This window comes from Mixophyes fleayi, chromosome 6 (assembly GCF_038048845.1).
Source record: "Mixophyes fleayi isolate aMixFle1 chromosome 6, aMixFle1.hap1, whole genome shotgun sequence".
NCBI lineage: Eukaryota > Metazoa > Chordata > Amphibia > Anura > Limnodynastidae > Mixophyes > Mixophyes fleayi.
The window spans coordinates 190,798,270-190,823,772 of NC_134407.1; the positions used below are offsets into that span (position 1 = coordinate 190,798,270).

The 25,503-nt window shown below is 41.2% G+C and overlaps 1 protein-coding gene across 1 annotated transcript; it reads left to right on the forward strand.

The window, feature by feature from the left end:
- The first annotated feature begins 482 nt into the window (after positions 1-482).
- Positions 483-25,503, forward strand: LOC142095005 (protein-glutamine gamma-glutamyltransferase E-like). The gene is made up of 13 exons (XM_075177705.1): positions 483-526; positions 1,021-1,197; positions 6,080-6,322; positions 6,860-6,978; positions 9,385-9,495; positions 10,604-10,775; positions 11,372-11,504; positions 11,615-11,718; positions 14,829-15,074; positions 18,160-18,498; positions 22,950-23,107; positions 24,507-24,640; positions 25,142-25,503. The coding sequence occupies exons 2-13, from the start codon at positions 1,023-1,025 to the stop codon at positions 25,287-25,289; spliced, it is 2,082 nt and encodes a 693-aa protein (XP_075033806.1). The 5' UTR covers positions 483-526; positions 1,021-1,022; the 3' UTR covers positions 25,290-25,503.

Below are 25,503 nucleotides of genomic sequence, written 5' to 3' on the forward strand. Positions count from 1 at the left end.
CTGGCCTAATAGAGTGACACTCTGTATGGACACATCTGTTATATTGTGTCTTCCCTTCTGATAAGCTTTCAATACATGTGCATACGTCATATATAATAATTATATGTGTTTATTAGTAGCTCTTTAATGCAGCTTACATTTTGGTGTAGTAGTCCTTGTACTGAGCATCAAAAAAATACAAGACAGCAAGATGTTTGCATTTTTAATAACTGACTTTGTTCCTGATAGATAACTGTGATGCCTAAGATTAGTAAATTTATCTTGACAAGTTGCACACTGGGTGCAGCACCCTTGATAAACATGATTTTCGTCCTTAATTTACCTTAGTACTTCCCCTTTATACCCAGTAACCATAAGGAAATTGCATACAAAGATATTTAGAAACCAGCATACTTGAAGATCATAACCACACCCACCAAATGGACATCAATTCATCTCCAGCACATAAATATGAGTAGCAATTGCTAAAGTAAATCACTACAGATCTGTATAGAGCAAGGAAAACATTGAACCCACATCTTGGCCAGTGAGTATTTTGTGATGATGGACAATCTCTATTTTGTTTCATGTACCTGTTAGACAGACTTTTAACAACTAACTTGGCAATTTCTTAAGGTGCAGAAATACAATAAGTGAAGTATTCCCAACAAACTTCAGGCATGACATTTTGGAAAATTATGTGGTTGGTTGATATCTATTATGTATGCAATGGGTCATTTCACACTGAGTTTTAATTAGTTTGTTAGAATGCCTGCAAATCAGATATTCACATTGGCCCAAAACAGCTTAAATTAAGTAAAAAAAAATTGTGTTACAAATATAAAACTTAACGTCACATCACTAATTATATTGCAATATAAACATTACATAAGTAAATACATTTTCTCTTAATATATTTTATATTGTTAATAAAGCCTCCAAATATGATCAGCCTCATTTTCATGAAGAAACAGGATGTTTACAGCAGAATTTATAAACCAAATGAACTTGAGGATGTGAAATGTTGTTATCAATTTACAGATATGCTTAATCTTCAAAGTGTGAATCTTAATTTGGCAAATAATAAACTTGCCCATCATACCAGTGACTATGTGTCTGGGCAGCTCATTCTGAGAAGAGGACAACCTTTTCAGGTCACCCTCAAACTCAGCAGAACCATGAAACCTGCGGATAATATCACCTTTAAGGCAGAAATAGGTAAGACAAATACAAACTTGCAGTTCCTTATTTAATGTTCATCAAATGATACAGCAAAATAGAAAACAAAGATTAATAGTAACAGCACTACATCATTATTGCTATTAATTATGTTTAAAGATGAATATTAGATATAGCCATAAAGCTGTTCTAATGACCTAATATATGACCTATGAAGAAACTACCAATTTAGGGCCTATTTAGAGTTATTATTATTATTATCCTTTATTTGTTAGGCGCCACAAGATTTCCGCTGCGCCATACACAGCACAAAGAGTAGACTGTACAGGGTGAAACCTTACTGAACAATAAACAAAAAATACCAAAACTTCAGAAACTCCAGGCAGGCTAATGAATTAAAGACTGAGCAGAAGAACAGGTATGGAGACAGGAGGGAAGAGGGCCCTGGTCAAACGAGCTTACATCCTAAGGGAGGGTGGACAAAACTCAGGCACAAAGGGGCCAGTTGAAGTATGTGGGGAGAGAACAGGGGGCCGGGAGGAGACAGGGGAGAACGAGTGGAGGAGATGAGGGGGTTAGGTGGGAGGTTGGTAGGCTTTGAGGAACAGGTGAGTTTTAAGTGCCTGTTTGAAAGAGCACAGATTAGGAGAGAGACGGATGGAGCGAGGGAGGTCATTCCAGTGAAGCAGGGCTACACAGGAGAAGTCTTGGATTCTGGAGTGGAAAGAGGTAATCAGAGTGGAGGAGAGGTGACGGTCATTGGCCGAGCGCAGGGAGCAGGCGGGAGTGTGAATGGAGAGAAGGTTAGAGATATAGGGGGCAGTAGACTGGGAGAGAAACCTTGTAAGTGATGGTCAGGAGTTTGAAGAAGATTCTGTAGGGGATGGGGAGATAGTGTAGGGCAAGACAGAGAGGGGAGGCAGAGGAGGAGCGACGAGAAAAGAAGATGAGTTTTGCAGCCGCATTGAGTATAGAGCGGAGGGGGGCGAGATGGGAGTAGGGGAGGCCGGTAAGGAGGAGGTTGCAATAATCAAGGCTGGAGATGATGAGTGCGTGGATGATAGTTTTGGTGGCATCTTGAGAGAGGAATGGCCGGATGCGGGCAATGTTGCGTAGTTGGAAGCAACAGCCTTGGGCAAGGGATTGAATGTGGGGGGCAAAAGAAAGAGAGAAGTCGAGGGTAACGCCCAGGCAGCGGAGTTGGGTGACAGAGGAGATGGTGGTGTTGTTAACAATGATAGAGAGGTCATGGTGGGAGGATAGTCTAGGTGGAAGAAAGACAATGAGTTCAGTTTTAGAGATGTTAATATTGAGAAAGCGCGAGGACATCCAGGAGGAGATGGCAGAGAGGCAGTCGGATATATGAGATAGAAGGTTGGAGAAAAGATTTGGCGAGGAGATGTAGAGTTGAATGTCGTCAGCATAAAGGTGATACTAAAAACCGGAGGAGGAGATGAGAGCACCAATGGAGGAGGTATAGAGCGAAAAGAGTAGAGGGCCGAGAACAGAGCCCTGAGGGACTCCAACAGGGAGAGGGGAGTTGGTGGAGGAAGAACCAGACGTGGACACAGAGAAGGAGCGGTTAGCAAGGTAGGAGGTGAACCAGGCGAGAACAGATCCAGAGATGCCAAGAGAGGGAAGAGTTTGCAGCAGGAGGGGGTGGTCCACGGTGTTGAAGGCCACAGAGAGGTCGAGGAGGATGAGTAGGGAGAAGTGACCTGTGGGTTTGGCTGATAGGAGATCACTAGTAACTTTGGCCAGGGAAGTTTCGGTGGAGTGGAGGGGGCAGTAACCTGATTGGAAAGGGTCGAGGAGGGAATTGTCGGAGAGGTGTCTGGTGAGGCAGCTGCAGACAATCCTCTCAAGTTATTTGGAGGCATAGGGGAGAAGTGAGATTAGGTGATAATTAGCAAGAGATGTGGAGTCAAGATTAGGTTTTTTGAGGATGGGAGAGATAAGAGCGTGTGTAAATGAGGAGGCAAGTACGCCAGAGGAGAGTGATTGGTTGAAAAGGTGTGCAAGGTAAGAGCAGGCAGTGGGTGAGAGAGAGCAAAGGAAGTGAGAGGGGATGGGATCGAGAGGACAGGTAGAGGTTGGAGAGGAAAGAATAAGGGAGCGAACTTCTTCACCCGATGTCCCACAGAAGGAGCACCAGAGTTGGTTGTTGGATGGAGGTGAAGCGAAAAGGGAGGCGGGAGAGGGATGGGAGGAGGAGATGTTCAGTCTGATGGCCTCAATTTTGGAAGAGAAAAAGGTGGCGAAGCGGAGAGGACAAGGCAGGACAGGAGGGGGGAGGGGGGAATTGAAGGTGGCAAAGAGGCAGTGGGGATTGGAGGATTGAGAAGAAATTAGGGACTTAAAGAAGGATTGTTTAGCAAGGGAGAGAGCAAAGCAGATTGAGTTGAGGATAAATTTAAAGTGAAGGAAGTCGGCCAAGGAGCTATATTTCCTCCAGAGGCGTTCAGCAGTGCAAGAGCACTTTTGTAGGAAACAGGTGAGTTTGGAGTGCCAGAGTTGGGGAATGACGCGGTGCTGACAGATAAAAGAGGACGGGGCAACAGCATTCAGGGCAGTAGTGAGGGAGGGGATGTAGAGAGAGGAAGCCTGGTCAGGGCAGACCAGGGAGGGAAGAGACAAAAGGAGAGTTTCGATAAAGGAGGAGAAAGAGGTAGGGTCAATAGCATCAAGGTTGTGCCTAGGGAAGGTAGCTTTAGGTGAGGTGGGAGCAGAAGAGGAGGACAGAGTGATGGAGAGGAGATGGTGGCCAGAGAGTGGGAAGTGAGAGTAAGAGAAGAGAGTGATCGCAGAGATGAGAGAAGACAAGGTCCAGGGAGTGACCAAGACAGTGGGTGGGGGAAGAGGTCCACTGAGTGAGGCTTAGGGAGGTGGAAAGGGCGAGAAGTTTGATGGTGGCAGGGTCAGAGCAGTTCTCAATAGGGATGTTAAATTTGCCAAGTCTGATGGAGGGAAGGTCGGAGGAAAGGTAGTGGGGGAGCCAGGCAGCAAAGTTCTCAAGGAAAAGGAAGGTGGGGCCAGGGGGACGGTAGATGACAGAGACGCGGAGGTGGATGGGGGAGAAGAGATGGATGGAGTGTTCTTCAAAGGAGAACACTCCCTTGCTAAATAACCCGAAAAACAAGCTAGGAGATAGGAGGAGGCCCACTCAGCCTCCCGGATGCCCATCTGATCTGGTGGAGTGGGTGAAGGAGAGGCCCCCATAGGAGAGAGCGGCAGGTGAGATAGTGTCATAAGAAGTAAGCCAGATTTCAGTGATGGCGAGAAGGTTCAGATAGTTGGAGATGAAGAGGTCATGGATGGAGGAGAGGTTGTTACGGATGAACCTGGAGTTTCAGAGGGCACATGAGAAGGGGTAGGAGGAAAGTGGGGAGATGTGGATGAGATTGTCAGGGTTGATGGAGTGAGGGGGAGGATGAGAGATGGGACAGTGAGAGATGGGATAGTGAGATTTGGGCCCGTGAAGGTAGCGAGGGGAGAGGACGGGTATAGGAAACGATCGGGGCGGCATGGTGAGAGACAGGGAAACAGGTAGTGAGAGAAAGGGGCGAAGAAGGCAGGAGAAGGGGTAAGGGAGGAACACAGAGGTAAGGGCAGCAAAGAAAAAAAAGGAGACGCTGTGGTGCACCAGAGTAGAATTTAGGACTAACAGAACAGAGTAAAACAGTGATTAAGTAAATAAGTAAAACAGTAAATAAGTAAATAAGTAAGTAAAACAGTAAATGAGTAAATAAGGACTATGGAACAGAGTAAAACAGAGCAGTAAAACATGGAGAAAACAGAGAGGCAGTGGCAAAAACAATATAAAGTGAAGCAAAAATAAATTTAAAGGAAACACATGGTAATAGCAGCATTGGAGGGCTACAGGGAGCCAGTACCAGGCGTGGAGGAAGGAGAACACAGGAAGAGGTGAGTTGAGATAGAGCGCAGGTAGTGGCAGGAGCAGGGGTGGTCTGATTGGTCAGGGTTCAGGTGGGTCCAAAGATAAGGGAGGTCCAGGGAACAGGAGGGCCCAGAGAGCAGGTGGGTCCAAAGTTCAGGTGAAAATGAGTAGAAGGAAGGTGGTGGTATGAGGGGCGGGGACAGAATGAGAGGTCAAAGTATGGAGACAGAAGCAAAGAGCATCAGAAGCACCCAGAAGAGGCCTATCTTATGGCCTGCATAATTACAGTATTAATTTGAAAGGTAAGCTTTAGGTCTTTGCATTGTAGATTGAGGCTTGACATATTGGATAGTCATGGTACCAGTTCAGAGATCCATAGCTGGGGCTGTGGCTATGATGATGAGATGATTTACAATTCATTCTGCTGTTCGGTGTGGTTGGTGTAGGAACTGGTTAAGCAAGTAGTTCCTAACGCCAGTCCTCAAGTCCCCTTACAGTCCAGGTTTTTAGGATATCTGGGCTTGAGCACATCTGGTTGATTCAACTAGGGCAATAGTCAAGTGACCTGTACTCAAGCTCAGATTTCCATAACTCCTGGACTGTTAGGGGAGCTTAGGACAAGAGTTGGGAAACACCATTGTAAGGACAAATTCTACAGGAGAAACATGCATAATTTTGTTGTCAAATGCTGAATATACGGCAAATAACATTCTTTATCTCTAGTCTACATTGAGCATGACTGTGTGTCATTGGTGTGTAGCATTTTCAACTGACTGTAGGTGGTGCCATGATCTATGCTGTAAACAGGCAAGTGATAAACCTCTTAACACCAGCATCATAACAAACTTTAGCTTTCCATATTCCAAATAAACATAGAAGAAAAGACAAGCATCATAATTAAGCAGTAAATATGATCATATCAACTCATTTTTAGTCAAATAATTGAATTTACAACATCTACACAATATATAGTTTTGAATATAGCAAAAAGTAAATATTTATTAATGTTGATTCTCATTTAAGGAAAGTCACCAAGTGTGGAAAATAAGACCAAAGCCACTTTCTCATTGTCCACAACACCAACCCCTGGAGGATCTTGGACTGCAGTTCCAGATGTCACCAATTCAAGAACGGTGACTGTCACAATCACATCTCCTGTCACTGCGATTATTGGATCATACAGGCTGACTGTGAATTTCTTCTCTGGAGGATTCACATCTCATGTGCTCGGAGATTTCATCCTACTATTCAATCCCTGGGTGTATGGTAAGAGCTCGTTCTCGTTACTACATTGTACATTATTAGCATGCTTAAGACCTTTTAATAATCCCTCTTTCTAGAGATAGAGGGTATTGCATGATATTATTGGTGAATAGTGTAGATCTAAACAGCAGGAAAGGGTTCCTTACAACAAAAGCAAAGTGACATGAAAATAACATCATACAGGGACCCAGAACTACACTACTTATCTCTGCTCCCTAATGGGGGAGAACTCAACAGATCCCAACAAGGTGAAAGTTCTGAACAGTGTAATCTTAAGATATTAAATAACCATGGACGACAGACAATGCTCAGTCCAATAGTCCACGAGGAGCTCACCTTATTTAATAGCTGAGCAGCCAGTCAGGAGCAGTCTCTTAAACCATTCAGTCAATAACGGATATTTTTGTTATAATATTGCTTTGTTTTATCATTTGTAATATTCCGATTTGTGTATTTGCTAAATTCAATAACTGTGTGACTGGTAACTCAAAAAATGTATTAATATCAGTGCCATTTAACTTAATACACTTCTCTTTTCAGATGATGTTGTTTACCTAACTGAAGAATCAGAAAGGGAGGAATATGTCCTAAGTGACAGTACAATTTTTTATTATGGAAATGAGGATTACATTGGTGAAGACGGGTGGAACTTGGGACAGGTGACTGTAATCAAATGAATATCAATATGGCACATAATTCTTCTACAATTATGGATCAAGTAATCCAATATTGAAATATGTATCTATCAATTATTATTACTTTTTACGGATACAGTTCAGTGTGGTATAATATTGAGAGAGCTTTAAGGGAGTTTACAGCATGCCTGGATGACATGCAGAAGAAAGAAGCAATAGGTTTAGGGACATGCACTGCTTTATTTAGACTCACTTGTCCCCGATCACTCCAAACAAAAGGGTTTATATTTCCATCACCCACCCGCATCCACCAGCAGCAGTGTAACATCTATTTTTGTTGCATATTGCGTTGTGTAAAAATCAGTATGAAAACAGCATGAAGGAGAATTAGATTTACTTGTAACAACCATAAACATTCAAAAATGCAAGTAGTAAAAGTGAAAGGCACAAATTTATAGGGGACAGACTATTTCCCTCCTACTGCTTCACTAGGGGACTGCTTAGATTTATATAAGGCTAAGAATGTGAAGGTTGCAGACCAATATTGCAGCAGGTGTGACCAGCAGATGTGAGGGTAGGGGTGACGGGTGGCATCACTATACTTACATGGGGTCCTGTGCTTAATGAACTGCTTCTGACTTTTTGTGCTTTGTGAGCAGCCTATGGGGTGTGACCAAGTGGACAAACTGGAAGTCGCAAATTGATGATGATGACTTGCATTTTAAAATTGACTAAACAAAGACCAGAGATGGTAGCAATGTTGGGGAGACGAACAGTATGGGTCCCCCTGAAAAAGCCTTTTTGCAGCACTGTGCTATGACAGGCGTGGCTGGTGACACTATAACAGGCAAATATGCAGTGCGGAGTCCCCCTGTCATAATGTCACACAGCCGTAGCACAGGGAAAATAGGTCCAAAAAACATGTGCACCCGTCCCCTAGAAAAAAAACAGTTGAGTGCTGAAAGCACTAGGGCTCCTCCCAACAACCCTTACTGATGTGTGCGGGGGTAATACATTTTTAGGAATTAGAAAAATCAGCTATTATTTTACTGTGACACTACTGGTCCCAGCCCTGGCATCCCTAAATTGTTTTGGTATGTTGTCACTTGTAGAACTACAAGTGTCAGCATACCCATGGCCACCAGAGCATTCTGGAAGTACAAGGAGGAAAAAATAAAACACCTTATACGAATTTATGAATGAAGTATGGCCACTGTACAGAAAAAATGCAGTAGTCACGTACCATTCAAAATGATATTTGATAATGTTGTAATGCCATCATATTTGATACGTAAATGTGGAGTTTATTGAAGGGTTGAAGGGGGAATTATGTCTCTGTGATATGTCTGAGAAAAGTTATGGAAGGTCAAAGAATTTGTACTATTTTTGGACAAACTATCATTGACATCCAGAAGACATTTCCTCCACCACATCAGCATGCACACTGCCCATCTGAATACCCAACTAGGGAAACCTGCTTAAATATCCTGTGTGTGAGAGGACAAATTGTCAGTTCTTGCTTTATAGTTCCCTATGTGTCTTTTCGTCACAGTTAGGAAATGGAAAGTCACTGTCACTCTGCAAAGCATTCTGTTGACTAGATAATCCTAGATTTTGTATATTCCTATTATGTTCTCATTATCCATGGTTGTTCTGTGCCAGTAAGCTAATTTCTATTGCTGACAGTCCTTAATGGCTATCAGCAGTAATTATTCTTTTTGCAACTTAATGGGATTTTTTTTTATAGTTTTCAACTTCGTTTTGTCATTTCTGTATATAAGTTTACATACTGCCTCGAATTCCACTATTCTCCACTTAGGGGTGGCAAGTTCCCTTGAAGCCTCTTTTGTAACAAGCAGCATGACATCAAAGATACATTTGTTTAATATACAGTAGATACCTAGCATCCATAAAAATCAGAATTGTTACAACCAGTGGTGGGTATATTGCATACCCTAAATCCCCTTGGTATCTTTTCTCTATGCTAATCAAATAAAGTCTGATCCAGGAAAAAAATCAACCTTCCTTTTCTTTAATCAAAGTACAATCTCTCTGTCTTAGTTCAAGGGCACCTCATTTTTTGCAGGTTCTTCCTAGATATACTTGGGAGGTGAATGCATCTGCTTTTTAATTGTGTTTAAAACATATAGATCAGTGTAGGACCTGCATAAAATTAGATGCCCTTGACGCTGGGATGCAGGCTTAAATGTATTGATTAAAATATGAACCAATACCTCATGTTTTCATCTTGCTAGATACTCACAGATATGCAGTATTAAGGTTAAGAGCTGACAATAACTGCCTTTTTGTTTTGACCACATATAAATTTTCTTTTGAACACTCATACAGTCAGTATTGAAAGGGCAGTACACAGGACTAATATCTTCTGTACTATTACAGTAACTACATTTAATGTTCTCTTCCTCCTAGTTCGAAGAAGGAATATTGCCTATATGTTTACTCATTCTTGAGAAACAGACATCAGCAGATCTTTCACAATTATTTGATCCAAAACAAGTATCAAGGGTATGCAGTGCAATGGTAAGTCAAAACGTACCTCTCTTGTTGTGACGTAATCTTCTGAGTTGCACAGCAAATTTTTGGGAGGGGCCATGCAATGCTTCTCCATCCTCTCCATATCTGAGCATTTGCAGGGGTGGTGCATGAGTTGTGAAGCCTTAATTGGATTGTTATTTCCTGAAATATGGCGAAGGGGTAGGCACATGCACAGCGAAGTCCCACTTTGGGCTTTCAGTTCCAGTACATTGAGCAAATAGATTATATTTGTAAGGTTAGTTTCCTCTTATACCTTTTGGCTCAATCTATTTAAAAACTGTTCACTTTTTGCTCTATGAAATTGTTATGGCCAACAATATGCCCCACGTCCCACTTATACTGGAGAGTAGAATGTGGGTGTTGGCATAGCAGATGAAGAGGCATCACCGGCAGGCCCGGCGCTCCCATTAGGCAAGGTTAGGCACTTGCCTAGGGCGCCGGGCTCTGGAGGGCGCCACAGAATGGTAAATGACTTTAAAACTGTGCGGTGACCGCTGACCATACCTGTCACGGCCGCCGCACAGCATTCAGATGCACGGGGAGGGGGGAAGAGGCTATTGCTCATCACCGCCGCCTCTCTGCTCCGTCTCCTCCCCTCCACTCACTAGTGTCAATGAATGGAGGGGAGGAGACGGAGCAGAGAGGCGGCGGTGGTGAGACAAGGTAAGGAAAGACGGAGTGAGGGGGGAGGAGGAGGAGGGAGGAGGGCGCCGATTTTTGCGGGGGGGGGGGGCGGCGACAATTTTTGCGGGGGGGGGGGGGGCGCTGATTTTGTAAAAACGCCTAGGGCGCCATGGACCCTAGCACTGGCCCTGATCACCGGGCACCCCCTAGCAGATAGGTCCCATAACTGTCACACCCCCTGCCATGACTATAGTTCCACCTCTGCTCTTTTGTACTGTACTATTGGCACTGCTATGCGGGCCTTAATTATACAAGTAGATGGAAAACCTGACATATATATTAGTCATGTCCATTTACATCAGGCAATTATCATTTAAATTTTCTATGTAAAAAAGTAACTATTCTCATAATATGTACAAACGTATATCTACAAACAAACTGTTTTACTGATTTTTTCTATTTTTTTAAGATTAACAATAATGATGACAAAGGAGTGGTCTGGGGCAATTGGAGCGGAAATTACGCTGACGGTGTTAGTCCGACAACCTGGACAGGAAGTGTTGAAATCCTGAAGCAGTGGGCAACTCAAGGTCCAGTCCGCTATGGGCAATGCTGGGTTTTTGCTGGAGTACTCTGCACAGGTATTCATCTAGAATCCTCTTACCTGGTATTAAGGAGATGCATCAGTGTTGCAGGTAGCCTGTCCTGGTTCTGAGCGATTCCCTCACAGTACAGTAAGGGGAAATATCTGTGAGTTGTTCCTCACAGAAATGTAGTAGCGCTGGTGAGGAAACCAATTCTAGCCATTTAGTAAATACTTGACAGTCTGTAAATATGGGGAGTTGAGTAATGTATCGCCTTACAATCTTAGCAAATTTGTGTCAATTATCATTCATTAACTCTAAAACTGCCCCCGTCTTGTGTAGGCATCAAATTTACGTGTGGTAAGGGACCTATTTCAAAGATATGTGTTACCCAACATAAGACACATCTCAAGGGGGCATGCTAAACTTGCATCTGCATTCCCGTACTACACTGCACTTGCATGTAAATGCCCCTAACTTGCCTCTCCAAGAGTAAGGGGTCATAATGGGTCATAAGTGTCAAATATGTAGAGTTAAAATACTGTTGAAAGAAAGTGTGACAAATCTTATGTGAGATGCACTGCAAATGAACTTGCGTCCAACTCTAAACCATTATTTTCTGCTTTCATACTGTCTGCATTTTTTTATTTTAGTAATGAGATGCCTGGGAATCCCTACTCGCATTGTTACTAATTTTAGCTCAGCCCATGACACTAATGAAAACCTAAGTATTGATTCATTTTATGATCCTGAAGGCAACAGTCTAGGAGGAACTGACAGTGTTTGGTAAGCATTTGAAATATCCTGTATGTTGACCACTAGTAAATCAATCATTATATGGAAAATATATCCTACTTTTAAGTATTGGCATTAGAATATTTTGCACTTTTTTCTAGGAATTTTCATGTGTGGAATGAAGCTTGGTTCACCAGAGAGGACATTGGATCATTTTATAATGGATGGCAAGTTTTGGATGCTACTCCACAAGAGAGAAGTGAAGGTTAGATTACCAATAAAAGAGAAATGCACAAAGGAGTGTCCTATTAAATTTGAATGCTGCTAAATGTTTATATATAAAAAGCCCTCTTTCCTCTTTGTTTACTCATCTTTTACTAATACTGGCCACATGCAGGGGGATCTGATTCTAATTTTGTCTTTAGTTTGGTAAACGTGTCAATTCCTATCCATTCAGCCAGCGTATGATCACACACACAGGCCAAACAGTTCTACAGGCATACAAGAAAATGAACCAATCAATTTCAGTAAGGCATTGCAATCATTTTGGAACGCCCACACATATATTTACACACATGGCAATAGTTTCATCATGACTGATACTGTGGGGTATGTGGACACCTATTATCTGATGAACGGCTATAAGTGGGGAAATATTGTGCGTAGCTGAAAAGTCTGAGATAATGTTATCAGGCCTCTTTTGCTGTATTAAGCTAGCTATGATGTGGATCCCAAAATCAAGCAAGATGCCCTATGGTAATTAAATCCAGCATTATCAGGGATGCTGAATGGTAATTGGACAGTGAACCTGGTGCTTGATAGATGAGAGGATTGACCAGTGTTTTGCAAGAATTAGGTATATGTCCTCCAAGGATGTCACTTATGTCCTGTTTTTTCTTCTCTAATAACATTCAAGCATATCCACCGGTACACAGTAAGAGTCATTGTACAAAAGTGAAAAACTGTAACTAAAGCATATTTTTTGTGGTATCACTTGCGAAATTGCTACCTATTTTATAGGGATTGCGGCATCTATAAAGGTGCAAAGTTTACACTGGGCAAATATGGACAATTAGGCTCATCGGAGGCACTCCATACAGTGTATAGATTTGTTTTGCCAAATTAAATTATTTAACACATTCACTGCCCTGAGTTTAACTGCACACTACTGCTTCCAGATAGTCATGGACCCAAGAATTACGTCAACTACCTATTGCAGCCAATTACAGTAAGAGTGTGTTCACGTAATAGCAACACAAACTGACATGCCTAGAATCAGGAGCTCTATCTCTTGCTGGTGCAGGAGGAATGGGCAAAAATATGCAATGATGATGATGACTATTAGCAGCACTATCTAGTTGTATCTGATTGGCTGATTGTGTATTGACCCCTCCAGCTGATAGTACCTAAACCAGTATCATTGTGGATAAATTATATTAAGTTTTGGCTATCTATTTGCATTACTAAATTAACTAGTCAATTTGGCATACTGCAGAAAAGAAGATTACCACTTAATTTGTAAAGAAGCAAACAAGGGATGTGGAGGTCACATAAATGCATTTAGTATTTGCAATGGCACTCAAATGTGTATAATTGCTTTTTTAATAATATAGGCCATTGTCCTCATCTATAAGGATTTCACATATCACAAATAATACTATGCTTCAAAGATCCATAACTTTTAGGCAATTGATTAAGTTACTTCATCATCATCATCATCATCAATTTATATAGCGCTACTAATTCCGCAGCGCTGTACAGAGAACTCACTCACATCAGTCCCTGCTCCATTGGAGATTACAGTCTAAATTCCCTAACATACACACACACACACACAGACTAGGGTCAATTTGATAGTAGCCAATTAAGCTGCTAGTATGTTTTTGGAGTGTGGGAGAAAACCGGAACACCCGGAGGAAACCCACACAAACACAGGGAAAACAAACAAACACCACACATATAAGGCCATGGTCGGGAGTTGAACGCATGACCCCAGTGCTGTAAGGCAGAAGTGCTAACCACGTAGCCACCGTGCTGAAGTAACTGCATAGTAGTTCACAGATTATTAAATGACATGGATATATGATTCATATTATACAAGAAATATATAGGCTATAATGCCATTATTAAAAATATAAGAATTCAAAAATAATGTGAAGTCATTAATATTGAAATCTTCATGGGAATACAGATATGTGTCTCCCGTTTGTAGTTGCACTCACTTAACAATGAACGACATGGGTTTCCATATGACTTTTCCATTATTGCAATGCCTCCGGTATTTCTAAAATTTCCTCCACCTAAATGTGATTCCAGGACTTCTCTACAGTCCTGTGCCAATGGGCTCCTCTCAGGAAATTTTAGGACTCTTCTGAGGTATACCTCTTCCTTAAAATGTGTATAAATAAAGAGAACGAAAAAGATAGGACATCAATTCTGGCACCTAACCTTTTATTTAACATTTTAAAAAAGAAGTGAATACAGTTACAAAATGTTATAACAATTACACTTTAAAAAAAACTTACACACTTAAAACTGCCTTGAGAAAGACTTTCTGGTCAAAACGCGTCTGCGGCTTGTTGGGAGTGTGGACAGGTTCTCAGTTGGACACATCTGTAATCAATGTGGGGAGAAACACATATATGCCAGGGATTACATCTATATGTACATTTCAGATACTATCTGGTATAAATACTTGCAGCACCACATAAGGGTTTAACATTTTATATGTTCTATGAGATAAAATATATTCTCCTTGGAAAAACTTGAATTTTCTGGTACCTTTTTGATGTTAGAGATCAAGGGTTATATTTACTAAACTGGCAACCAATCAGATTCTAGATGTGATTTTGTAGAATGTACTAAATAAATAACAGCTAGAATCTGATTGGTTGCTATAGACAACATCCTCACTTTTTCAAACCCACAGTTTAGTAAAGATACCCCCAAGTCTCATCCAATACTATGATTGTGAACATAATACAAATCTGACACCAGAAACAAAGACAGTCTCATCATCTCCTTGGTCTTATGATTAATTTAGGACTCAAATGAGGATAAACTGAGCAGTATTATAGGAAAGAAAAGTTTAAAGTTATCAACAATGTGATCCTAAAGTGGAAGTAGGCTGGATTTTGATGTTTTGCAGTTTTCACAATGCACCATTTCACATTTATTCAGAAACCTGCATAGTTAAACACAGGCTGAGTTTATGCTTTCTTTCCCCCACAGCTGTGGAGTGAGTGTACACCTTGAAACGCATTAAGTAGACAAGTAGGGGAATATAAGCAATTGTGAGCCTAGACTTCTAGCATTTTGTAAACAACACATCTTTATATCAAACAAATATGTTAATCTTAATTCTATGTTTCCTAGGGGTTTATAGGCTTGGACCTACATCAGTGAAAGCTGTCAAAGAAGGAGACATCCATCTAAATTATGATTGCCCATTTGTATTCTCTGAGGTAAATGCAGACAAAAAGTCCTGGATTTACGATGATGAAGAAGGCTCTTACGAAATAGTTGAGACCAACAGTAGTTCCATTGGGAAGTTTACCAGCACAAAGGCCGTTGGATCCAATGATCGTCTTGATATTACTTCTAATTACAAATATAAGGAAGGTAAGACATTATACTGTGTTACTCTTCTAAAACTACCCACACACTTTGTGTATGTATGTGTGTATATATATATATATATATATATATATATATATGAACACATTATATATATGTACATTAAATATGTTTTTATATATATATATATATATATATATATATATATATATAAAATAATAAAATATATATATTTTATACAGTGATAACATAACACAGAAATGTACATTGAGGGGATCATGATACAAACAAACAGGCGCGGGCTGGCAACATGCAGCCCGTAGGGCGCACAGGCGGCCGCATCACATGACACGCGATGCGGCCGCCTGTGCTGCTGAGCTTGCTTTGTGATGAATTATAATTATATTCATGAGTGATTGCTTCCTGATCTATTTCACCATTTTGCCATGCGACATAGCCTCACACTCAACTTTTTCTTCTTATACTGAAGTAAATGTGAATTTATTATTATTATTATTAATAATTATTTATAAGGCGCCACAAGGCATCCGCAGCGCCGTACAGAGACAAACAAAATTACAATACAATGGGAGACAGCACAGTACAGTAAACACAGCAACTCAGTAAGCTCAATGCACAGCTAGAGAGGGCGGGGAAGGGGGAGGGAGGATCCGCAAACGACGAGGCCCAAGAAGGAGGGCGCGGAAGACAAGGAGACCCCCAGGGGGGAGGAGGGAGCGAGAGTGGACGTGGAGTGGAGGACCCTCGAGGAGGAGGGCTAACTAGCTGGAGAGCAGAGTTAGAAGTGGTGGAAACAGGAGGAGAGATGGCCCTGCTCAGAGGAGCGTACAATCTAAGGGGAGGGGTGGACAGACAGAGAGACGCAGGGGAGAGAGGGAGAGTAGGGGGACGGAGGCAGAAGATAAGGTAGGAAGTTAAGTGGGAGACAGAAAGGCTTTAAGAAAAAGGTGGGTTTTTAGGGCCCGTTTGAAACTGGACAGATTAGGGGAAGTTCTGATGGAGGGAGGGAGCTTGTTCCAGTGGAGGGGGGCAGCGCGGGCGAAGTCTTGGATACGCGCGTGGGAGGAGGTTATAAGGGGGGAAGAGAGGCGACGGTCAGAGGCAAAACGGAGAGGGCGGTATGGAGCATGAATAGAGAGGAGGGTGGAGATGTAGGGCGCAGTGGAGTTGGCGAGGGCCTTGTAGGTGAGTGTGAGCAGCTTAAAGAGGATTCTGAAGGGGAATGGGAGCCAGTGAAGGGCTAGGTAGCGGGGGGAGACAAAAGAGGAGCGGCGAGAGAGGAAAATAAGCCTAGCTGCAGCGTTAAGGACGGATCGAAGGGGATCGAGAATTTATGATGGGGAAGGTGTGAGTGTGCTTGAACAGGGCATCAGAATTATATTTATGGTTATACCTCATCAATACGGTATTTAATTGCACACATTGCAAATTATAATTGAATGCACTGGTACTGGCAAGTGTTCCTGATGGCAAACTTGCAAAGACCTTCCAGAAATTTGCAGCATTTGAAGTGTTTCTTTGAAGAAGTTGCTCCTCTCTGAAGTAGAATAAGTTAATAAGATCAGAAGTATCCCAGGGAAGTTGAGCCCCATCACTTTGGCAATGTGAAATGGAACAGGGTGTAGCAAAATGAAAAAAAAATCTGATTCAATATATTCAATTGTACAATTGGGTCCTCAAGAAAATATTCAAGGTTAAAATGTTTGAAATTAAAATTTTCTTGGCTACAGGACTTTAGAAGCTTGATTTTACATATACAACATACTATTTATTGCATGATCACTAAAAACGTCAGATAGAATACACAAAGAGTGGATTTAGGGCAGCACAATAGTTAGCACTTGTGTCACAGCACTGGAGTCTTGAGTTCGATTCCCGACCATGGCCTTATCTGTGTGGAGTTTGTATGTTCTCCGTGTTTGCATGGGTTTCCTCCGGGTGCTCTGGTTTTCTCTCACACTCCAAAAACCTACTGGTAGGTTAATTGGCTGCTGACAAAATTAACATTAGTGTGTGTTAGGATATTTAGACTGTAAGTTCCAATGGGACAGGGACTGATGTGAGTGACAAATATTCGCGCTATATAAATAAATGATGATGATGATGATTCAGCTAGTACATGGTGATAGGATCCAATCTATGACTGAATGGTTGGAAGAACTGACATTGGTTCTTGACAGTTGTGAAATTAGTTGGTTTAGATTCAGAGATATGTATTGGGTTTAGAATTTGCTTTTTGGGGGTTAAGGAAAGTCAGATTAAATGCCCCCCAAGAATTAACTTCTCACAGCTTTGTATTAAGATATATAATGCTACTGTTAGGGGAGTGATAGATATCGAAAACAAAACTGAAAATTCTATTCCAATTAGGTATAATATGACACTTTATACCACATTGCAGAAGATTACTTGCCTGGGGTCCAGAATTGAAAGGCTTGGTCAGCTGTGCCCAGCTCAAAATTGTACTAATCATGTCCCAACATTATGGGGCGCATTCAATTGTCGGCGGAAACGCCGAAAATCTCGCGCATAAAAACCGTTAATACGGTAATTTTCTCGCTGGATTTCAGCTCGCTGAGCCGTGAGCTGAAATCAAGCTAACTATTACCGTATTAACGGTAGCAGTTTTTCCGCGGCGCCGAAACTAAACAATTGAATACGCCCCTATATATTTAATTATTTGTTTATTATTTATAAACATTTATTTATATAGTGCCATCATATTCTGCACTAGCAGCCTGTCAGCATTAGAATGGAGTTTGACTTCTGGACTGGTGGTAATTTGGACACTGGTGAATCCCCTAGGACAGCGATAGGCAGCAGGGGACCCTAAGAGTTTTCACCAGCCGCCCACCAGCTACTTCCTAGTTAATTGTCAGATTTGTTTGTTATAGCTTGTAACACTTGTTTAGGTGTCTTTACCTTTGCCTAAATGTATTGTTTTAATTTATTATTGAAAGCACAACTAATGTGTGGCGCTTTCGAAGGTTAGTGTCTTAGGTTGCCTACCACTGCTCTAGGAGTAGATCATGTCTGATCGGTTTAAGGTTATTGCATTTTAGTTTTAGCTACCGTGTTATAAATTGCTTACTCTTTATGTTTCTGAAAGGCACCGCGGAGGAGAGAGAAGTGTACCACAATGCCTTACTCCAGCTGTTTGGACGTAGGACTATTGGCACAGATGAAACAGACACGAGAGCGAGGAGTATGCCAGCTAGGGTGGCCAGGGTAAAACCAGTCGCTACACAAAAAATAAGTGGAAAGTACAAAGAATTAGATACCCCACTGGTTGGCCAAGATATTAATGTAATATTGGTTATCTCCAACCCAACATCAGCCGCCGAAAACATGTTAATTAATTTTAATGCCAACACGACTGGTTATACCAGACAACTAATGAGGAATATTTTGAATGACTCCAAGACTATTACTGTGGATTCTAAAGAAGGTAACGTAATTATGCAGAAGTTATTGCTTGTTGTTAACAAGATTAATCAAGGCATCTTTTTCTACAATTAGTAGGTGTTAAGCTACTCTAGCAATATTCCAATGAATTTATAATCACTTGTCAAGGTTATGTTGTTCTCTCTGTCTTACTCCTTTAAAATCCTCATGTACTGCTACGTATTTATAAACGCCACATACAGCAGTCAAACGTGATAACATCTCCTAGTATATATATATGTATATATATATATATATATATATATATATAGACATTAAGGTGCTTTGTGACATTTGACTGAGCTACACTGCAGCCCATACTATGAGTCACCTGTCTATAGTTTCACAGTGAAAAAAGATAAAAAAAAAAAACTATTGAGGCTGAGGGAGAAAAGCTGCCTTTGTGAATATGTCATATGGCGGCTTAGTTTCAAACAATAAACCATGAAACAAATGTAGGCCGTTGCATCAAATTTTAGCCACATAATGAAGACGGGTGTGATACATATGTTCAATAGTTACATGATCGACATTTATGTAGTCGACACCATAATATAGACAGGGTTGGAAAGTCAACAATAACAACATCAACAGTATTATTAGGACAACAATTGAAATGTAGATAGCATTATTAGGTCAACAATTGTTATGTAGATAGTATTATTATGTTGACAGTTCAAATGTAGTCAGTATTAATAGGTCGACAATAATATCCCTAAACTTATCCATAACCCTATCCCTAACCCTAACCATATCCCTAACCCTTACCATATAATACGGTCTATTATCGACCTAATAATTCTGTCTACATATAATTTGTTGACCTAATAACACTCTACATTTCAATTGTCAACCTAATAATATTGTCGACATTTGAATTGTTGACTTAATGTTATCAACTTTTTGTATAATGACCAAGTGATTCTCTGGCCATCGACCGCACACCACATAGATAACAAATGCTTTATAACAAATGCTATATAAACTCATAAACTTATAGAAGAACAATTATGTTTCAACAAGTTTCCCGTCCCAGAGTTAATAGTTTAACATGAAGTTTGCAGGGAGCACCCAAGTTAAAAATCATTTACTAACCTTTCTTGTTCCTGTGGTACACAGCTACCCAGTCAGCTTGTCACAGACGATAGACCCTGTTGTTACTGCGAAGGTGCTTGCATAGTTCCCTGACAAATAAAGCCAAAACTCAAACTTGCCTGAGGCAGAATACAACTGTCTGTGAACAGAATAGTGGGAAATCCCATAGATGAGCAATTTTTGGTGCACCTACATAGTAACCACAGCATCTATCAGCCATAGTATGGTGAACGCTATGATAAAGAAGATGTGGAAGACAGAATTGGGAAAGGTAATTAAATGCTTATTAAGTATATGATGATAATGTTGCATGGAGACCATTTGACAAGTTTGCATACCTGCATGCTAATGGGACTTTTTTTGGATTCCAAGCATCACTGTTTTCTGCAATATGGAAGTAAGTACTATATTAGATTATCACATATAAAATGTTATAGTGAAGGGGAAAAGTTTGTGGTTACCTTGGAAACCCATGCTCTACTTATAACTGTGAGCTGAATAGTGTACTGAGGCTGGAGACAGTGTGATCATTAGTGGGCGTGCTCAGAGCCGGATTTAGACCTCATAGGGCCCTAGGCAGGATACTGTTTTTGGGCCCCCTCCCTGAAACAATCCATAGCACTATATTTTTGCAGCCTACCATATACCCCTATAGTTACATAGAAGTGAAAGCATGTGCCGCCGTATGCCTACCATATACCCTTATAGTTAAGTAGATATGAAAGCATGTGCCACCGCATGCCTACCATATACCCCTATAGTTAAGTAGATATGAAAGCACGCCGCCAAAGGAGGTGAGGGCGTGGCTTGCATCTTTGGGGGCGTACCTAACATGTGAAAAGAGCAAGGCCACCCTGCTGCAGAAAAAGGCACCCCTAAATAATTACCAAGCAGTCCTGTTTTTTAAGTAGTTGGGTCAAAACAACATAATAAATATTGAAGTCAGGGCAGAAATACTTACTTAAGGTGTTTGCAAAAATAATACGCATAAATCCAAGTATGTGCTCTTGTCACTTTTGTCCCTCTATCATCACACTGTGCCCCTTCATTGTCACTTTTGCCCCTTCACAATATCACATGTGCCCTTTCACCATCACCTCTGTGCCCATCACCATCACCACCTCTGTGCCAATCACCATCACCACCACTGTGCCAATCACCATCACCACCTCTGTGCCCATTACCACCTCTGTGCCCTTCACCATCACCACTTCTGTGCCAATCACCATCACCACCTCTGTGCCTCTTCACCATCACCACCTCTGTGCCCATCACCACCTCTGTGCCTCTTCACCATCACCACCTCGGTGCCCTTCACCATCACCACCTCTGTGCCCTTCACCATCACCACCTCTGTGCCAATCACCCTCACCACCTCTGTGCCCATTACCACCTCTGTGCCCTTCACCATCACCACTTCTGTGCCAATCACCATCACCACCTCTGTGCCCTTCACCAGCACCACCTCTGTGCCCTTCACCATCACCACCTCTGTGCCAATCACCATCACCACCTCTGTGCCCATTACCACCTCTGTGCCCTTCACCATCACCACCTCTGTGCCCTTCACCATCACCACCTCTGTGCCAATCACCATCACCACCTCTGTGCCCATCACCACTTCTGTGCCAATCACCATCACCACTTCTGTGCCAATCACCATCTCTGTGCCCTTCACCATCACCACCTCTGTGCCCTTCACCATCACCACTTCTGTGCCAATCACCATCACCACTTCTGTGCCAATCACCATCTCTGTGCCCTTCACCACCTCTGTGCCCATCACCATCACCACTTCTGTGCCCCTTCACCATCACCACTTCTGTGCCCCTTCACCATCACCACTTCTGTGCCCCTTCACCATCACCACTTCTGTCCCTTGTTTTACTTACCTTTCTATTGCGCGCTGCTCCTCCTCGGTCAGTCCAGATGTAAAAAAAAAAAAAAAAAGAAAGAGTCACGTGATCGCTCGTCGGGTCCCGGCAGCCTCTCCCCCTCTCTCTATCACTGAGACATTGAGAGGAGAAGAGGCTGCCGTGACCCGACTCGCGGCACCCGACCCCCCCCTCTCCTGATTCGCGGCACCCGACCCACACCCGCGGGGGGGGGGGGTGCCGCGAGTCGGGGGAGGGGCCAAATTTTTTTTTTTTCATTTTTTTTTAAATTGATCCTGTCCCCCCCAGCTGGGCCCTCCGAGAGCCGCTAGGCCCTAGGCAGGTGCCTAGGTTGCCTAGCGGTAAATCCGGCCCTGGGCGTGCTGTTCGATAAACTCCTCTCATTATCCAATGCAACAAAACAGTTGGGAAGTGTGGAATTTAGTTATATAGTGCAGTAGTTCTTAAGCTATGGGTCAGGCCCCAACATTTAAGTTACATGTTATTTAATGTATGTCATCATCATGCTCCTTTTATATTTTTACAAATGGATTCTGCATTAAAATTTAATTCAATTTGAACAGTAATAATTGCATGTTAGGTACTTCTGAACACACTCACCATCAGTCTGGCTTTCCATAGACAAAAGAAGTGGTACTCAGCAATTTGGAGGCAGATCATCAACCTTTAGAATCCTGAGCTAAGTTTATGTGGTTTGGGTGGATCGGATCATGGCCTAAAATGTCCCAATTTTCAAAATCAGGAATGTTGAGATGTATACTGAACTGGCTTTCAAACATTTACACCCCGTTATAGTGCATTGCAGCATAAGAGGAGATATATAAAAGCTCTGTTAAGGTAGTGGCCTTTTGTGAGTGTTGGAACCAGGCTGTGAGTAATCCCTAATTTTAAAAAAATTAAACAAAAAAAAAAAAAACTCAAATAAGGATATTTAAAATTTGGTTCCTATCTCCCGAAACATTTCTAAAACCATCTCAAATATCCTTCATGACATTCACACATTTTGTATAGGTGTCACACACTCCCCCAAAAATGTAGAATCATACTGTAGAATGAATGTGTATCCAAACCCTTTAAAAAGTACAATCCCCATTTTTTTTACCTTCTATTTCTCTATCTTTATCGCCCTCACTTGGGGAGGGGGGGGGTTAAATGTATATCTTTTGCTCCTGACCTCTGTCTGATATTTGGGTAAAGTAAGTAAAAAAAAGGGGGGGGGGGAACAACATAAAAATTACTTGTGTAGACAAAGAAACAAAAAAAACACTTTTCCTCTAAAGTGGGAAAATTGATCTGATGGAAACAGTCTAAAATCCTCTGGTCATTAAGTATAGTTCTTTAACAAAATTGCATTTACTGCAAATAGACAACACTACATTAATTACATGTAGGCAATGGTGCATAAAACTGATGTTAGCATATTTTGGTCATGTGATAAGCCAGAAATATTGTAATGTTATTGCAGAAAAAGAAATCCCATTCAAGATTCCATACAGCCAATACAAAAATACTCTCATGGATGATAATGTGATTGAAGTGACAGCTTTGTGCAAAATAGATGGAATAAATAAGCTGCTGATATCTAAAATCATTACATTAAAAAGACCCTCACTCAGCATTGAGGTATGTAAATTTTTGTTTTTCAAGGTACAGTGGTGTGAACACTGTCGCTCTAGTGAATGGGGCATCATGCATGACTTTGCTCACTAAAATGGGAGCATTTTAAAGGGGCTAATTATTTTCTCTGAAAGATGAACGAGTCAGGAACTTCCTTACTCATAAACATCTACCTACAATTGTGCCCTGGTCTAAGCTTTCTGTCTTCTATGCTCTAAAACCCCAGGGAGATTGTCTTGTATGGGAAGGAGCTTCCCAAAGAGAGTACTCAGCTTCAGGAACATCTGGGAAGAGTCCCTGGGTTTATGTATGGAGAGAGAAGGGTGGGCTCTATATGTAAGGCCCAGTCCGGATGTTCTGATCTTCCAGTATCACAGCAGACTAATCAGTAGTTGCACCTGCAAGGTGCTGACAAATAGCTGCTAGGCAGTTTCCTCTATCTCTCACAGTTTGGAAGGAGGTTGGATGCCTCCTGAGAGACACTGCAAACAGTGACCTGTAAGTCTTGTATTTTGCATGTGTGTGGGACACAAGGTTCCTCACTTGAGAGAGGATGTTCCTGCATGTTTAGTTAGTGCCGGAGAGGCAGGGATATTGTTTCTATTTGTTTATTTTTATGACTGGAAAGTAAAACTAACTGTGCCTAGTCAAACCTAAACAATTGACAGGTGTGATATCTTTGGCTAATCTGTCTGAAGTGCAACCGTCCACCCCAGAAGACGGTAACACCGGTCTGATTAGCTCACACTAGGGACAGGGGAAATTTCAAAAGAAACAGTACAGGTAAAGGGAATTCTGGGAATGCAGCATGTAGTTGATTAGTTACAGCTGAAGTTTAGTGAATTATAGCTGGAGGCGGAGCTAGTCACTGACAGGTCACACTCCCTGATATGAAAATCCCCACTTTTTACATTTTTAGCAGCATGGGTGCTGTTAATAAAGGGATAAAGCAAGTTAGGGGGTTAGCTTTTAAATTATATTCTCTAAAATCCTGTCACAAGATGAACGGACTTGTCATTAGGTAGATCATTGCAAGAATATACAACTAAAATAGGTGTATTATTCATTGCGAAAAAAAGTGTCATCATCATCATGTTCTGATACACACACACATATATATATAAATATATATATATATATATATATATATATATACACATATATATATATATATATATATATATATATATATATATATACATATGTATTTATATATATATACATATATATTTCAGTCTGTGTTTTAATTAAATTGGTGTGTTATGCGCCCCATTATAAATATTATGATATAAAACAAGTCCTCACTCAGCCAAAGTCCTTTCCTACAGCTCAATTGCTCTGTTGCTTCAAATGTTTTGTGTTGTATTCCACCTCAAAATCTCACCATTTCTTTCTTTGTTTGAAGGTTCTTAAGGAGGCTGTATTAAACAATCCGATAACTGCAGAAATCAGATTTATGAATCCACTCAGTGAGAGCCTGACAGACTGTGAGCTACGCGCAGAGGGCAGTGGGCTGATTAAACAGCAGATTAAACGAATGTGAGTAGAATGCTCTCGCTAAAGAATTTCACCTGGCATGATGTTTATTGCAACTACACTTAGAATGTACAGCTCAAGGATGTCATGTCATGCTGGAGGGCACTAATTTGTAAAATTCTATGTTGAGGGATGTATCATTCAAGTTATGTACTTTATATGTTAATGTATGTAGTACTTTACAAAACATTAGAGATAAATACTAGTGTGTTTAAAAATATTTTCTGATCAGTCTTCCATTATTATTATCCTTAATAACACTGATTTGATGACTATACGTTGCATATAATAAAATGCTACAGTGCAAATGTGACATCTGCAGGTGGGAAAGGAGAATGACAGGGTCAATAACATACTACAGATCTCTAGACCAATATTGGAGCAACCCTACCATTTGCTGCAGTAGGAAGAGACCAATGTAATTGAATGTCTTACCTTAAAAGTATGGAGTAAGTTTGATATTTTACGCGCTACAAATTGAACCGTTTTCTCTTTTTTATATAGAATATCGATAAAGCCCAATGAAGAGGCAAAAGTAACCATTGAGTTTACTCCTTATATGAAAGGATCAAAGCAGCTGCAGATTGTAGTCAGTGGCCACAAAATTGTTACTATCAAAGGCTACAAGACCATCCTCGTTAAGGAACCCTAAACTGCCTGGTTTAGAAAATGGTCACTCAAATGCTTCTTAAAATAAGAACATTTAATGCTGTGCTTATTAGTATACCACCTTTCTCGATTTCCTTTTCTACTGTGTTCTGCCTTTCTTTACAATCACTTTTTATCTCTGCACCATAATAAATCAATATATAAAGAATGCATGTAATGATTACTCATTGAATTAACTGGAAATAAAAATATGTATA